Source organism: Ranitomeya imitator, chromosome 2 (assembly GCF_032444005.1).
Source record: "Ranitomeya imitator isolate aRanImi1 chromosome 2, aRanImi1.pri, whole genome shotgun sequence".
In the NCBI taxonomy this organism is placed as follows: domain Eukaryota; kingdom Metazoa; phylum Chordata; class Amphibia; order Anura; family Dendrobatidae; genus Ranitomeya; species Ranitomeya imitator.
The window spans coordinates 127,517,062-127,534,503 of NC_091283.1; the positions used below are offsets into that span (position 1 = coordinate 127,517,062).

The following is a 17,442-nucleotide window of genomic DNA, read 5'->3' on the forward strand; positions in this document are numbered from 1 at the left end:
TTCCATTTGGACCAGTTGCTTACTAGCCTGTTTAGACAAACATTCTGCGTGCACAGAACAATCATTAATATGACCGTTCCCGGAGCATAGAATTTCTTATCATCGGCAGCACATGTCCGGTTTACACAGGACAATGTGCTGTTGAGAACAATAATTTTTAGGCTGGCATTAAAAAAGATCATTTGTTTCAGATCTCCTTTTTTAGCATAGTTTTATGCCCCCCACCCCATCCCGCCAATATAACTCTAAAAAGGTATCATATAGATGTCCTTATTTCATTAAATCAGTCATCATGGATGGTTTTCTTTAAATCGCTTTAGCATCAGTGATCTTAGCATCTCTAATTTCATATTTGGCCCATGTGGTCAAACATGAGAAACCTTGTATTCTTTCAGCCCACCATCACAGCTATGATATACAGACAATGCAGGCTCGGTTACCTGGATTATCTGCGCTGCCGTCTCAGGAGTCCCATGACGGAGATCATGACCATTAATGGACAAGACCTTGTCATTACACTTTAGTTTTCCATCTTTTGCAGCCAGACCACCATCTAATAAATCCAGAACAAAAACACCATGCTCCTCTGTCTTCCTAACCAACTTGATCCCTAGAGGCTCCGATCGATCCTGCTTCAGTAGAGTCACTTGGATCACTTCTTTGCAGACACTAGCTGTGGTGGTTCCCTCTGCTCGATGAGATCTTTGTGAGAAACCCTTCTCTTGTAGGACAGTGACGTAGAACACAGAAGAAGGCTGCCGGAGTAAGGCAATTGCTTGGCTGTGGGACACATTACTGATATTCATTCCATTAACCTGAAAATGCAACAAGGCTTTATTAACAACTAGCGACCTGTAGAAGCAAAACTTCTCCAAAATATGTAAACTGAACTATACAACAGAACTGAGACTTATATATTTACCGTATTCTTAATATACACTGAGTTACTGGCATTGCTCAGTGCTACGGCCAGTAAAGGACTGCAGCAGTCAAATGTCCATCAGTGTTTCCCAAACTCCAGTCCTCACGGACCCCACGGGTCATGTTTTCAGGATTTCCTTAGTATTGCGCAAGTAGTGGAAGTATCATCAAGGCATCAGGAATTGTCTCACCTGTGCAACACTATGGAAATCCTGAAAACATGACCCGTGGGGTCCGTGAGGACTGGAGTTTGGGAAACACTGATCTAGATCAACAATGTACAGAAATCATCGATAGAAAGGAGTGATGGGGCGTTGGTAAGTAATATATTTTATTATTTTACAGAAATCCCTTTAAGTGTAGTCCAATCAGAATCTTAATTCTGACTGGAGTTGTGTGTTAAAAAGATTGGAGTGGAAGACTTGAGCTAAAGGTGCCAATGGCACTATAATACATTATCTGATGGGCCAGCACACATTTGGCAGACAGATATTGCCCACCCCTACAATGCACGTTGCGCGCTCAGTTCAGCAGAGCATGCATGTGTTTTTAAGGTGGAGAGTGCAGTCAGCAGCTGTCTGACATCTCGAGTAGCTGCTTATCTCCCCATGGGAATAAAAGGATCAGGTGTGGAAAATGACACTGCCAAATGAGTCTGGTGGCTCCAATAGACATAAAACAGTACGTTGTCCCACCTATCAGCTGACTTGGCTCTAATGTGTTTGGGTACATGAAAAGGGGTTTTCCAATATTCGGGACAACACCTTCTCAATCTGAACGTTTCCACTTTTTAAAATAACACTTGGACTCATCTCTGGCACCGATCCAGTGCGGTCGGCAGTGTCTCTCCCAGCGACTGTATATCAGGGTGACGTCAAGGGAACCCTGTGGCCAATCAGCCTTCAGACATATCACTTACATACGGAGGATGGGCACGCTGCTGCTCACTCACTTCCCCTGTATGTAATCAATTTGTCCCAAGGGTGGAAGAGTGAAGGGGCCGCTGATTAGCTGCAGGGTTCACGTGATGTCACACTGGTATACAATTGCCAGGAGGGGCATTGCCGACAGCGCTGGATCAGCGCCAGAGAGGAGTTCAAGTGTTATTCTTTAAAAAAGTGGAAATGTACAGATTGAGAAGGTGTTGTTGTTGTACAGAGTCGTGGATAACCCCATCGTGGTTGACACTATAAATAAACCTGACATCTTAGATTTAGTCATGCTGGCGTTCTAGCCAGCTTGGTAGATGGCTATATTAAACATTTCCAAATGGGCAGTTGCAGAGCGTGCGATTGAGCCCATGGAGGAGGGTCGCATCAGAGCCCACCATTATTTCCATCTAGAGGTGCATCTTCGGATAGACCTCCAATTGAAAACTGGTGAGGAGCAGAGAGCCACTGGCTCCACAGTTAGCCTGCCGCTGCTGAATATCAGAGGCCAGCAGCTGCAGAGTATGCTGGCGTCATGTCGCAGGCAGTCAAATGACAACATTCCTGCCCGACCTATGATAGAACTTGTGGGGCACGGACCCAGCCAGGAAAAGGAGGAAGAAGTCAGAGCCACTTGGCATGGGAGTGGGGAAAAATGAGAGATTTGGTTGTTTTTTTTAAAAATAGTTAGTGTTAGAAGAATTGAGGAGGCAGCATTATTTATATATTGGAACCATATAGGGGGACTTTATTACTATATTGGGGGGACATTAATAATACGTGGTTGGCCACATAAGGAGACAGTATTAATTTATAGCAGCCACACAGTAGGACAACATTACTTTATGGTGGCAACATTGGGAGGCAATATTACTGCCTGGGAGCCAAATAGGGGGATGTTGTTAATGTATGGCGGCTATATACAGCTCTGGCAAAAATTAAGAGACCACCACATCAACACCCTGTCATGGGCAGCCCAATCTCCAGACCTGAACCCAATTGAAAACCTCTGGAATGTAATCAAGAGGATGATGGATAGTCACAAGCCATCAAACAAAGAAGAACTGCTTACATTTTTGCACCAGAAGCAGTGAGAAAGACTGGTGGAAAGCATGCCAAGACGCATGAAAGCGGTGATTATGGTTATTCCACAAAATATTGATTTCTGAACTCTTTTTGAGCTAAAACATTAGTGTTGTTGCTTCTAAAGGATTATGAACTTGTTTTCTTTTCATTATTTGTTGTCTGAAAGCACTGGGTGTTTTTTTTAAAAATTTTGACCATTTCTGCTTTTCAGAAAAAAATACTAAATTTATTGCTTGGAGCTTCGGAGACATGTTGTCAGTAGTTTATAGAATAAAAGAACAATTTACATTTTACTCAAAAATATACCTATAAAGATAAAAATCAGACAAACTGAACATTTTGCAGTGGTTTCTTAATTTTTGCCAGAGCTGTGTGGGAATATTACGGCCCACAGAGAGATGAGACACTTGTATGGGGGCATAATTGGTGGACAATACTGCTGCATGGGTGGCACGGTGGGGACAATTCTACTTCTCTATAAGGACACATGGTACCAGCACTTCTGTAATGAATGCTATTTTGGGGGATAATATTGCTTAAGAATAAAAAGGGAGGTCCCGTTACTGTAGTAGTGAGGAAAAATGGAAAAGGAGCTCTAGAAGTTGGAGAAGTCACCAGGGAGTCTCTGAAGTTACCTGTATACGTATACAGGAGTTCTGTACATAGTATGTAGTGTAAGTGTCACCTGCGTTCACTGGAGTTACCTGTACTATATACACTGATAGCTTCCAATATACTGTTATTGTATGGCGGTGACGCAGACTCTTAACATTAGTGAGACCCATGTATCTGAGCAGCATGCTGCTGGGAATTGGGGGCAGGTACAAATTTTGCCCTGGGACCATAGGACTATAGTTACCCCACGGTTTCCCAACTTAGTTTTCATTAACTTTCACCAGACAGACCAGGTGACATGTTGTAGATTAACTTTTTTCCTCAGACAGAATTATTTCTAGATCATCTTTTAAAAGTTAATGAAGAATGAGATGTTGTGCTGATGCCAAGCTCACATCGCTGTTCCCCAGTCATGAAACTGCTATGTATAGTAATACAGTCAAATATGTGCCATCTCCACGCATCAAGTACATTTGTCGATGCTCCTGCATACAAGTGTATGTCATATCCCTCATAAACCATCTGTCGTCAAGAAGCACCTTACATCATGAGAGATTCATTAAATATACAATTATACCTGGCTGGAGGTATGAATCTCATTACTGCTAAGTGACATATCGCAAACCTCCCTAAATAGTGCCTAAAGGAGTTTTTGTTGTTACACCCATCCCATAAATGCAGCTGATGAACGTAATCTATGCTGATATTTCTGTCTCAAGGCCTGGCAAAGGGAATTACTTTCATACACAATGCCATATATCTAATAATAATTGTGTAAGGGTCTCTTCCGTCTTTCTGTCTGTCATTCTGTCTGTCACGGAAATCCCAAGTCGCTGATTGGTCGCGGCAAAACGGCCACGACCAATCAGCGACGGGCACAGTCCGGCGGCAAAATGGCCGCTCCCTACTCTCCTGCCGTCAATGCCCCCACCATACTCCCCTCCAGTCAGCGCTCACACAGGGTTAATGGCAGCGTTAACGGACCGCGTTATGCCACGGTGTAATGCACTCCGTTAAAGCTGCTATTAACCCTGTGTGACCAACTTTTTACTATTGATGCTACCTATGTGGCATCAATAGTAAAAAGATCTAATGTTTAAAAAAAAAAAAAAAAAAATCATTATATACTCACCTTCCGTGGGCCCCCGGATCCAGCCAAAGCCTTTCCCGCTCCTCACGACGCTCCGGTGACCGCTATGTCATCATCTCGCGAGACCGCAATGCACTCTTGGGACCGGAGCATCGGTAAACACCTCGGCTGGATCCGGGGGGCCGACAGAGGGCGAGTATATAACTTTTTTATTTTAATTATTTTTTTAACAGGGATATGGTGCCCACATTGCTATATACTGTGTGGGCTGTGGTATATACTACATCTCTGTGCTATATACTATATGGGCTGTGCAATATACTACGTGGCTGGGCAATATACTACGTGGGCTGTGCTATATACTATGTGGGCTGTGTTATATACTACGTGGCTGTGCTACATACTACGTGGGCTGTGTTATACGCTACTTGGCTGTGCTATATTTCTCTGCTGTATCTGTGCATTATGAATCGTGGTATGTGTTAAACAGGGGGGCCCACTGAGACTTCTTTTGCCTGGGGCCCTCAAAAACCTGGAGCTGGCCCTGGCTTCACTGATTGGTCAAGCCCGGCCGCGAACAATCAGCGACAGGCGCAGTCTGTGTATAAATTGCATTATTCTGAAACCGGTTTTTACGTACCGGTAATAGGATTTTACGGAGCCACGACAGCACCCCTACGGGAGAGAAGGGATCCGCCCACCTTCCGGACAGGAACCTACAGGATTTAAAGGGGCGGTCCCCCTCACCACTCCAGTTTGTGTTTCAGAGTATAAGGGACACCGCCATTGAGTTAGTACATAAACATATATACTTAAACATTACTAAATACCATCACCTTCTAAAGAGTGATTTTTAACAAGCACACTTTCCCCAAAGGGTACAGAAACCAGTGAATAACTACGGGGGGGAATGTGCGGGTGCTGTCGTGGCTCCGTAAAATCCTATTACCGGTACGTAAAAACCGGTTTTCCTATCGCCACGACAGCACCCCTACGAGAGATTTTCAAAGATCAATCACCTGGGAGGGACTACAGCACTAAGTACTGTACGGCCAAAACCTAAATTGGCCTCTGAAGATAAATCCAGACGATAATGTCTATAAAAGGTGGAAGGAGATGACCACGTTGCCGCCTTACATATTACGTCTATGGAGACGTCCGCTCTTTCCGCCCAGGATGAGGCCATGGCTCGAGTGGAGTGGGCCCTGATGCCATCTGGTGGTGTCTGGCCTTTAGCAGTATAAGCAAGATATATGGCATCTCTTATCCATCTGGCGATAGACGCTTTAGTTACACTCGCCCCTTTCCTTGGATTCTGAAAGGAAATAAACAGAGCCCTACTCTGCCTCCATGGTTCTGTTTTGTGTAGGTACTCTAATAGAGTTCTTCTGACATCTAACATGTGATATTTCTGCTCGTCAGCTGAATTCGGATTGTTACAGAAAGATGGTAAAATTATTTCTTGACTTCTATGAAATTTGGAAGCTACTTTTGGTAGGTATGCTGGATCAGGTTTTAACACTACCCTGTCCTGAAAGACCATTAAATAAGGAGGGTCTATCGACAGCTTGTAAGTCACTCACTCTCCTAGCAGAGGTCAGGGCTACTAGGAAGGCTGTTTTTAAGGTTAAATTTTTTATGGAGACAGAATCTAATGGCTCAAAGGGGGGTTCTGTTAAGGCGTCTAAGACCAAATTTAGATCCCATGGTGGTAATCTAGGAATATATACTGGGTTACTACGTTCAGTGGCCCTGATAAATCGGGAAACCCATCTATTTCCCGCCACATCACTGTTATATAACGCTCCCAAAGCTGATACTTGGACTCTAAGGGTATTTACAGCCAAGCCCAATTCTCAGCCCCTCTGTAAAAACTCCAGAATAGCCGGAATTGGGACCTTGCCAGAAAAGGGATTTTGGTAGAAGGCAAGGAACTTTTTCCAAGATTTAGCATAGATTTTAGTGGTAACTTCTTTCCGGCTATTTAAAAGGGTAGATATGAGAGCTTCTGAAAACCCTCTTCTCCTCAATAACTCCCTCTCAAATTCCACGCCGTCAGATGCAGGGATTCCACATTGGGGTAACGGAATGGACCCTGAGAAAGAAGCTCCGGGCTGGTCGGCAGTACCCAGGGGTCGGACACCGACATTGCCCTGAGTAACGAGAAGGGGGCAATCAGGATCACTCTCGCCCTGTCCTCCCTGATCTTCCTGAGGACTAACGGGATCAGACACATTGGAGGGAACGCGTAAGCTAGAGGAAAATTCCAGTGTATTTGAAGGGAGTCTATTATACAGGGCCTGTCAGCCACCCGAAGAGAAGCGAATTTCCTGGTCTGCCTGTTCTCTCTCGTTGCGAATAGATCGATAACGGGCAATCCCCACAGGTCCACTATCTGTCTGAACACCCGTCGATCTAGAACCCATTCTCCCTGACGTAGAGAATGACGGCTGAGGTAATCTGCCTCTGTGTTGAGCTCTCCCCGAATGTGCACAGCTGATAGAGAGCGAAAGTGGGCTTCGGCTATTTCGAGTATGTCTGTGGCGGTGTTCATTAGGGATCTTGACCTTGTACCCCCTTGATGGTTGAGATACGCCACTACAGTTGTGTTGTCTGTCTGGACTCTTACATGTGAATCCTGCAGAGATGGAAGCAACCTGAGTAAGGCCTTCTTTACTGCTGTGAGCTCTTTCCAATATGAGGACTCTTGAGCCTCTAAGAGAGACCATTGCCCTTGAGTCCAAACATCTCCTATGTGAGCTCCCCAACCTATTGGACTGGCATCGGTTGTGACCGTGTTGTCTGGTACTACACTCCAGCGTACTCCTTTCCCTAAATGTCTTCTGTTTAACCACCATCTTAGACTGTGTAGAGTGGTGGTGGAGAGCCCGAGTCTTCCGCCTAATTGCCCTTGAAGACTTCTCTCTGTATCCAAGACTTGGGCCTGTAACACTCGAGTGTGGAATTGAGCCCACTGGACGGCTGGTATGCAGGACGTTAGAGATCCCAGAAGGGACATAGCGTCTCTTAAAGTCAGATCTGGCTTCCTTGTTACCGTACTGACTTTGTGCACAACCCTCTGCTTTTTCTCCTCCGGAAGGAAACATTGTTGCACTTCCGAATCCAGCAGAATACCTAGGAAAGTCTGAGTTGTTGATGGGTCGAGTCTTGACTTCTCCATATTGACTATCCAACCCAAGTCCTGTAAGGAAGATATGACATGATTTAGGCGAGTACTACACTGGCCAAAGGAATTTCCTACTACCAGGAAGTCATCCAAGTAGGGTATAATTAACGTATCCTGTTCTCTGACATAGGCCATTACTTCTGCCATGACTTTAGTAAACACCCTCGGTGCCATACATAGACCAAAGGGCATTGCAGCAAACTGAAAGTGTCTGACCTGGTCGTTTAAGCGCACCGCCATTCTGAGGAATTGTTGATGATCCTGGTGAATGGGCAGATGGTAATACGCATCTTTTAAATCCAGGACTGTCATATAACATCTGGGAAAGAGAAGATTAGTTGCCGTTTTAATAGATTCCATCTTAAAGGCATGATACTCTAGATGTTTGTTTAATCTCCGTAAGTTTATGATGGTTCTAAAGGATCCATCTGGCTTGGAGATTAAAAATAAAGGGGAATAGAACCCTTTCCCCTGTTGATGTTTTGGAACCTCCACTATGACTTTCTTCCGTCTTAGCATTTGGACCTCTTTTTCAAGGGCCTTTTGTTGGTCTAAGGAATCACGGGCAGTTAAGATATAAAATTCAGAAGGTCTTTCCCGGAACTCTAATTTTAACCCTGAATTGATTATACCTAGAACCCAATTGCTCGAAGTTATTTTGGCCCATTGAGCATGGAAGTATTTTAACCTGCCCCCTACTGGAAGATCTCTATTAACGATAGTTTCTTCTTCTTCTTGAGGAAGATGATGAAGCGTTAAAGTCCGAACCTTTCTTTTTTGGGTCTGATGGTTCCCAGTCTCGGTTGTGGTAAGGTCTTCGGTATTAGAAGCGTCTCCTGAAGGTATTCCTAAAGGTAGGATTGAAAGCTTTAACTTTTCTTCCTATCCTCAGCCTTAGCTAGGATATCATCCAATACCGGGCCAAACAGGTACTCACCCCTACACGGTATTGTACACAGTTTAGCTTTCGCCTGGGCATCCCCTTTCCAGGTCTTAAGCCATAGGGCTCGGCGAGCAGCATTTGAGAGACCTGCTGATCTTGCCGCCAATTTTAAAGAATCCACTGACGCGTCCGCTAAATACGCCACCCCTTCACGTATTTGCGAAAGTGAGTTCAACATCTTGTCTCTGGGCACCCTGGACTTCAGCTGTTCTTCCAGTTGGGATATCCACACCATGACGGATCTAGCCGTACACGTGCTAGAGATAGCAGGTTTGAACGCCCCTGAAGTTGATTCCCATACTTTCCTCAAAAACATGTCCGCCTTCCTATCTGATGGGTCTTTCAGAAGGCCCACGTCCTCCAGCGGCAAGGTACCGGCTTTAGATGTAGAAGCCACCGCTGCATCCACTTTCGGGACTTTCATCCACTCTGCCAGCTCATTATCTTCAAAGGCATACCTTCTTTTAGCTGATGATGGAAGGAAACCCTTATCCTGCTTATCCCATTCTCTTTTTATAAGAGTCTTAACCGTATCCACCACCGGGAACGCCTTACGACTCCTCTGGCACAAGCCCACAAACATTATGTCCTGTGCGGACCTTGGTTCCTTGCTCTCTGCAACACCCATGGTAGCTCGGACTCCTTTAACTAACATGTCCATGTTGTCCACCGAGAAACAAGGCCTTCCCTCTTCATCTGAGGAGGATGGAGATGAGGAGCGGGAACATTCCCCTTCTTGCAGGGACAGGCTAGATCCTGGCGATATGTCCCTGCCCGACCTTTCCTGGCGGCTGCCTCTAAGGGAATAGCTAATTTCTTCCCTGATGACCGCTCTAAGGTCTGATGACCGAAGGGGAGCTTCCTCTTCTAAGGTCTGAGATATGCACGCCTGACACAGCCTTTTGGTATAACTGTCAGGCATTGGTGTCATGCATAGAGCACATTGCTTGTGCTTAGATTTTGTGGTCTTTTTTCCCTAAAACAAAGCACAAATAACACACCATATCAGCACCAGGTGTCTGAATTAACACTCACCATAAGGCTGATCCTGTGAATACCGGTTCTAGAGGAGTAGGATCCAAATGTGACGCTGTGGCGCTCGGACGCTGCTGCCCCCGTACCACGCTGCTGCTGCTGCTTCTCCTTGAGCGGCCGCTACCGCTCTTACTGCGCTGTTCCGTTCCCTCTCCATGAGGGTGCTCGGCGTCCCCTACTGAGGACATGGTTGCGCGCCTCCTATCCTAGGCGTCGCTCTTTTACAGCGCTGCAGCGCTCCTCCCCCGGCTTACCCCGGAAGCGTACCAACTACTTCCGGGTTCACCAGCGCCGGTGTGGACGCTGCACACCGCGCTCAACCGCGGACCAGGACGGCACTGCCCGACTCCTGGGACGCGCTCCTCATGGCCAGACGAGGGGGGGTCTGCACGCAGGACACCCCCGACGCTGCTTCCGAGCCCCCGATTCCGCCGTTCCTAAAAGACACCGCGCGGAGGCATGGAGGCCCGGGTAAGACTGCTGATCCTGCAGGCTCCCGCCGTCCGGACAGGAACCCAAACTGGAGTGGTGAGGGGGAACGCCCCTTTAAATCCTGTAGGTTCCTGTCCGGAAGGTGGGCGGATCCCCTCTCTCCCGTAGGGGTGCTGTCGTGGCGATAGGAAAAACTTCATAAATAAACTACATGCATATTCTAGAATACCCGATGCGTTAGAATCGGGCCACCATCTAGTATCTAATAATTTAACAAGGAACGGTCATGTGTTTTTTTTTAAAAAAAGGCAGCGAAATTAATGTTAAAGGGTACGTTCACACAAGGCAGAAAAGCAGCAGCTCTTGCATCCAGAAAATCCAGCAAGAATACCTGGCTCTTTATCCTTATTAAATTATCAGTATCTTTGGATGAGATTTTATGAATTCTCACCCACATGCTGCAGAGAAAATCCACAGCATAAATTGACTTCCACGGTAGATTGCACATCTACGCCAATTTCATATACACTGTGCATAGTCACCACAAAATCTATATGGGACATTATCTTACAGGAGGTGTCCGGGCTTAGACTACAAGTCTGCAGTCACGGTATGTGACTGCAGACTTGCGAGTCCTCACATCGCGCGCACTGTGTGCGGTCAGGATTCTCTGGTGTCGGCAAGGGAGCGTAACTCAAGTATGCAAGGAAACAATAAATGAGAAGCACAGCTAGTATAACAGGACGTGTGCTGAATCAGTAATCAATCGAGATCTAGACAACAAAAACAGAAATTACCTAATGATAAGCCCACCTGTAATGTATACATTTTTAATTGAGACAAAAAAAAAGTATAATAAAAAAAAAAAAATGAAAAAGCAAATATCCCCAAAATATACTAAATAATTGTAGGGATGACACCAGGATATAAGGAACAGTATAATAACAGTACAGTCCCATACTTGGTAGCTCTCACAAAACGCAATCATAAAATCAGGGATCCTCCCTGAAGAAGGAGACAGACGTCTCCGAAACGCGTCGGTGGTTTTGCTCCCTATCACCATCCGTACTTCAGACTCTGCATCACGTGCGCGGTCACATTGCTCACTCTGGCACACAGGTCCTTCTCGAGCGCCGCTCCTATTACTCACACATTGGGCGGGCCGCCGGCTGACCGGAACGCCGCTGCAAGTGGTGTACAGAGAGCGATATGCTGCCACCGGCCGGGGCAGCTATCGCGTGACATTTGGATAACTGGATTTCATTGACATTCCTTCAGCGAATCTGCCTGTATGGACTTCATGGCAGAAAACAAGTAAGACTTTTTTATGTATAGTACGAGTCCTCCTACTTTTTTTCGTGCTGTTCATTGGACTCAGGGGGGTTTGGGGGGGGGGGGGGGGGAAGAATCCCCTTGGGATTTATTTTATTTTATTGGCACATTACAGTTATCCCCTCACATAAGGGCTAGAATCAGCGCGACTACTTTCACAAACTATAGAAACTGCCCACCGCACATTATATTCATATAAAATAACACAGACGGTAGTTTATAGAAGAATGTAACTCTTACATGTACCATCCTCTTCTGAGAGCACATCAATAAATGTTTATGAGGAAAGAAAACCTCTACTGGTTGTGTAACATCGGAGCATTCATCTTTGCACGACTTAGTAACATATTTAACTGGTTTCCACAAACTACAGCTAAAAATGTGTTACACGCACCAGTGGCTGGTACAAAAGTTAAAGAAATAGAGAAAAAGTATTAGTCGCACTTCCACAGACAGTAAAAATTCATTGGCGAGCCTTGCATATTTCAATGTATGCCCCCCTAAAAAGCCCACTGACTACCCAAAATCATACAGCAAAAATGTGTTACACTTTGGCCATAATACACAAGCTCACACCATGTGCCTAGCTTGCGTAGCCAAAATATCATCTAATATGAGACCGCAAAAATTGTCCTAATGACCAAAACACGGAGGACCGTAATCATCATCTAATGTGTTAGGTGTATGTCTTAAAGGAAAGGGGTCATGTAAAATAGCGCTATTAACCTGGGGTTAATCTGCAGATTAATAGTGTTCTGACAACGTGCAGCAATCGCACTGAGAGCCCCTCTGCCTGGAGGAAATTACCGTTATTCCAGTAGGCTCGCTCTCTCAGTCACGGGGTGGCACTCACGCAGTGTTTAGAGGGCGGTGCCTGTACCCGCGCCCCAGACACTGACTGACAGCCGTCCATAACGCTGAGTCAGATGTCAGTCAGTGCCGTGGGCGCAGTTACAGCCCCCACTCTCTATGCACAGGGCGGTGACTGAAGCCTCGCCAGCACCAACCCTGTGACTGAAAGAGTGAGGCTGCTGGATGGAATAAAGTTAGTTTCCTTTCGGCAATGGAGCCTTTCAGTGCGGGCTCTACACCGTGCCAGACAGCTATTAACCAGCAGATTAACTCCATATCCAAATGTTCTTTTACATAATGGGTTCACTTTACAAGGCACCAATTACATACCTTGTGTTTTAATATTTTTTGGGGGAAAAAAAAGTATAAATGTTCAGCTCATTCCTAATGAGATAATGGGATAAAATAGTCACTTAATTCAAAGTTATTGAAAATCAATGTCAGAGTGGTGATGGAAATTAATTAATCAACATGTTCCAAATGCTATGTGTGGTCTAAATCATGATGTGGTACCTTACCATTTTTATAAAGTGTGAATTAGAAGTGATGATTTTATCCCATTATGTCATTTGGATTGAGCTGGACAGGTGTACTTACAGATGAGCTGGTTAGCTTTTTTTCTCCCTTCCATTATTTTTGCCTTGTGATTCTTGGGGAGAGGGAGTTGTGGGGTGTACCTATAAAGTGCTAAGCCAAATTTACCACCAGGGGCCCTACTAGTAGGCTAGTGGCCAGTGTGAGGCATATTATGTGAAGAACTGACTTGTCTCTGAAGTCATGTTAGGGCACGCAACATCAGGGTTAGGCTACAATTTCTACAAAGCAGATGATCATCTCCTTACAACCAAGCAGATGGTGTAATGATCGTACCTCCAGTATGTGGTCTCCGGGCATAAGATGGCCATCTGTAGCTACCAAAGAATCTTTCAGCACTTCCTGAATTACAATGTTGCCCAGAGGGGTGTCTCTACCCCCCACAATTCGCATGCCGAGTTCCTCTTCAGGATCATCGCGATGTATCTCTACTGTACTTGTCTCCGCTACTAGACTTGTCCTGTGAGGTTGATCTTTAAATTCAAAACAAAAATAATTAGCCTCCTTAGTAGAAAGCGCTGCGGGACATACATCTATACCGCTATTCTTATCTCACCATCATCGTTTTCATCAAATGCTGGATTCACCAAGCCCGGCTCAGAAGTACCCAGAGCTACCACAGCGGCCAGGGACGATTCTGCTAGAACATTGGCAATGCCACTTGATTGGCGGGCATCAGCTTCATTGGTATCCTTGACAGGGGCAGCCCTCTTCTCTCTTTCCGCTCTGTGTTTTCTGAAGCCTGCACATCTGACATGCAATAAATATACCGTAATTAATGGTTAGCATCCATTGCACTAATAACAGCACAAAAATGTAGGAATAGGACACCTTCATGCCATGCTGACTCTGTCCAAGATTCAGGACAGTTATAAAGGATGCCATCACCTAGCCAGTATAACCCAACTCCTGCCATAACTTCTTGTGCCATGCGATTACTGCAATCAATCAGGGGCAGTACATGGTGCCAGATGTCATCGGAGAAGGCTGGGTTGTACAGAGACCTGTAGTGGACCGGGCAAAGGAGCCAGGGAAGTGGCAGGGCAGGTAAGAATAGTTTTTTTTTTCTCTTTAATCTATCCCTATCCACAGTTGCAAATTTACAGCATATTCAGCAACAAAATTCACACAATCTGGAACAGATTTGCCACAGCGGAAGCCCTTTCAATTTCCCTCCGGGTGAACACACCCTAAGGAATCACACCTAATTTATTTATTCTACAGTTATTACAGAGGCCCACGTCACATTACTGATAAAATACTACAATACATGCGTGCCATATTATAACTGCTGGAAAGACTCATACAGCATGCAATGCCATTATATAACAATACAAGACACTGGCGCTCCCGGTGCATGTTTTTTTGCCTTTGTTTCTGTGTGGGAAAGTATATACAGCCTCTACATGTGTCTCGTGAAACAATGTATTACCTAACATGTAAAATTATATTATATACATATGCATTATTCAGTTATGTTGTTTGCTCCATCATATGAGAAAATAAAACTAAATTATCAGAGGGCCGGATCAGTCACATGATCAGACACCAACCATGCCTGACCGACCCCACTGGCTTATTATCGGGTCAGCTGGGTATCTCCTAGAGCTCTCATCAATTGATGGAACCAATATCACAGCAAACTTAATTTAAAAAAAAAAAGTTTTCTAAAGTGCGTCCTGAGTGGTCATTTGTGAACATCCTTCACATTGGAGGCAATCTTGCCTCCAGATTCACAGACACAAGTTTAGTGTAGAAGTTTTCTGGCTCCACACGAACTTCAGGACTTTCAGGTCAACAACAAGCGTCACACTGAGAACATTGTGGCTCTGAAGCCGTGTAATATTTACAGAGCAATCCCTGGGCCTGGACTGTGTAATCATTAACCAAGGACTTGGCTTCTACCATGTGCCCTTGATCTTCATATACACATACCGCAGCTCACCAACTCAATATAAGGTAATAGAAGTTTCCTACACGTGTCTATACATCCACTGGCCTCACAGATCAGTCTAAACACAGTTAGGAAAAGTCACAGCAGTGTTCTGTAAGCAGACCCAGCGCTCAGTGTACACCAGGGGTGTCAAACTGCATTCCTCGAGGGCTGCAAACAGGTCATGTTTTAAGGATTTCCTTGCACTGCACAGGTGATAATTTAATCACCAACTGATTATTTGTGTAGGTGATTAAATTATCACCTGTGCAGTACAAGGAAATCCTGAAAACATGACCTGTTTGCAGCCCTCGAGGAATGCAGTTTGACACCCCGGTGTACATGCAGAGATGTTCTGCACGTAACATAGGTAAGAAACCGATGTCTGACTCCCCTGGTCCCTGTTCACTCACACAACACATGCGGTTGGCGGCTATCCTGTATTTGTTGCTAGACTGTGTGCTGTGAATAGCAGCCTGCATTCTGCTGTAGATTCACGTGGCAGCAACTGGGCCGCACTATAGTGAGAATCAGAACGCTTCGCGTCTAACGGTAAGACCTTATTCAGACATCTGTAAGACACAGACATGTTCTGTGTTGTCCAGAGATAGAACATGGACCCATTACAATCTAATGGTTCACATGTCTCTGCATTTTAAATTAACGATTATTATGAGGGGTGCGCTTATCAGGACTCAAACGTGACCTGAAAGAATGGAAATCCTGCATTGTACCACTGCACTGCCATCTACATCAGTTATACAACGGATCAATTTTGGTATGAATTCTGTTTTGTCTGTTCCTATAATGGAACATACAAGTGGAATTCATAAATGTATGGTAAGTGTGAACCAAAACAACAAAAAAAATTTCAGCCAGAGCATAGGTTGCTGTAAGTGCAAATGCGTAGGTGTGCATTCACACTGTGGCCATGTAACATGCAGAACCTAAGAGAAAGACAAAATGAGCCAATACCCTGTAGTGAGTAAATAAATAGTAATAATACATGTAAATAACCGAGTACTTAGTAGTGATTTGTGAACATGCTTGCATAAGGTGTTATCTGAGCATGCTTGGGTCCTAACAGTGTCTTCGGCGTGCTCGAAAAATAAGTTCAAGTCCCCGCACCTGCATGCCTCGCGGCTGTCAAACAGCCCAAACACCTGCAGGGATTGCCTGCTTGTTCGTACCGTATTTTTCGAGCACAGTGAAGACACTCCGCACCCAAGCATGCTTGGATAATAATGTCTTAACCGAGCATGTTCGCTTATCACTAGTACTTAGTTTTTTTTTTTACAAACCGCTGCGTAGCTATATATTTTTTGGGCTGTTCCTTTTGTTTATATAGCTCTCAAAGTACAGGTGTCTGAAAAGTCGGGTCTGGGTCCTGCTCTGCCCCCGTTTACTTTTACGTCTGCTGACACATAGTGGGGTGAACCACAAGAGTTAGGACCTTGATGTGGTGGGATGGCTTTTCCATTTTTTTTTTTTTAATCAAAACAGTGTTAATAATAATTTTTATACAGTGCCTACAAGTAGTATTCAACCCCCTGCAGATTTAGCAGGTTTACACATTTGGAATTAATTTGGCATTGTGACATTTGGACTGTAGATCAGCCTGGAAGTGTGAAATGCACTGCAGCAAAAAATAATGTTATTTCTTTGTTTATTTTTTTTTAAATTGTGAAAAGTCTTTTCAGAGGGTCATTTATTATTCAACCCCTCAACCCACCAGAATTCTGTTTGGTTCCCCTAAAGTATTAAGAAGTAGTTCAGGCACAAAGAACAATGAGCTTCACATGTTTGGATTAATTATCTCTTTTTCCAGCCTTTTCTGACTATTTAAGACCCTCCCCAAACTTGTGAACAGCACTCATACATGGTCAACATGGGAAAGACAAAGGAGCATTCCAAGGCCATCAGAGACAAGATCGTGGAGGGTCACAAGGCTGGCAAGGGGTACAAAACCCTTTCCAAGGAGTTGGGCCTACCTGTCTCCACTGTTGGGAGCATCATCTGGAAGTGGAAGGCTTATGGAACTACTGTTAGCCTTCCACGGCCTGGACAGCCTTTGAAAGTTTCCTCCCGTGCCGAGGCCAGGCTTGTCCGAAGAGTCAAGGCTAACAAGGAAGGAGCTCCGGGAAGATCTCATGGCAGTGGGGACATTGGTTTCAGTCAATACCATAAGTAACGTACTCCACCGCAATGGTCTCCATTCCAGACGAGCCCGTAAGGTACCTTTACTTTCAAAGCGTCATGTCAAGGCTCGTCTACAGTTTGCTCATGATCACTTGGAGGACTCTGAGACTGACTGGTTCAAGGTTCTCTGGTCTGATGAGACCAAGATCGAGATCTTTGGTGCCAACCACACACGTGACGTTTGGAGACTGGATGGCACTGCATACGACCCCAAGAATACCATCCCTACAGTCAAGCATGGTGGTGGCAGCATCATGCTGTGGGGCTGTTTCTCAGCCAAGGGGCCTCGCCATC

General features: G+C 45.1%; 1 protein-coding gene across 4 annotated transcripts in view; it reads right to left on the reverse strand.

The window, feature by feature from the left end:
• LOC138662083 (ligand of Numb protein X 2-like) overlaps positions 1-17,442 on the reverse strand; it is a 118,214-nt gene that overhangs the window by 17,394 nt on the left and 83,378 nt on the right. For all 4 annotated transcript variants that reach the window (XM_069747219.1, XM_069747220.1, XM_069747222.1 and 1 more), the window contains 3 exons: positions 13,573-13,766; positions 13,293-13,489; positions 441-815 (listed from right to left, as the gene is read on the reverse strand). In XM_069747219.1, the coding sequence (XP_069603320.1) occupies positions 441-815; positions 13,293-13,489; positions 13,573-13,766 (766 nt within the window). The remainder of the gene's footprint in view (positions 1-440; positions 816-13,292; positions 13,490-13,572; positions 13,767-17,442) is intronic.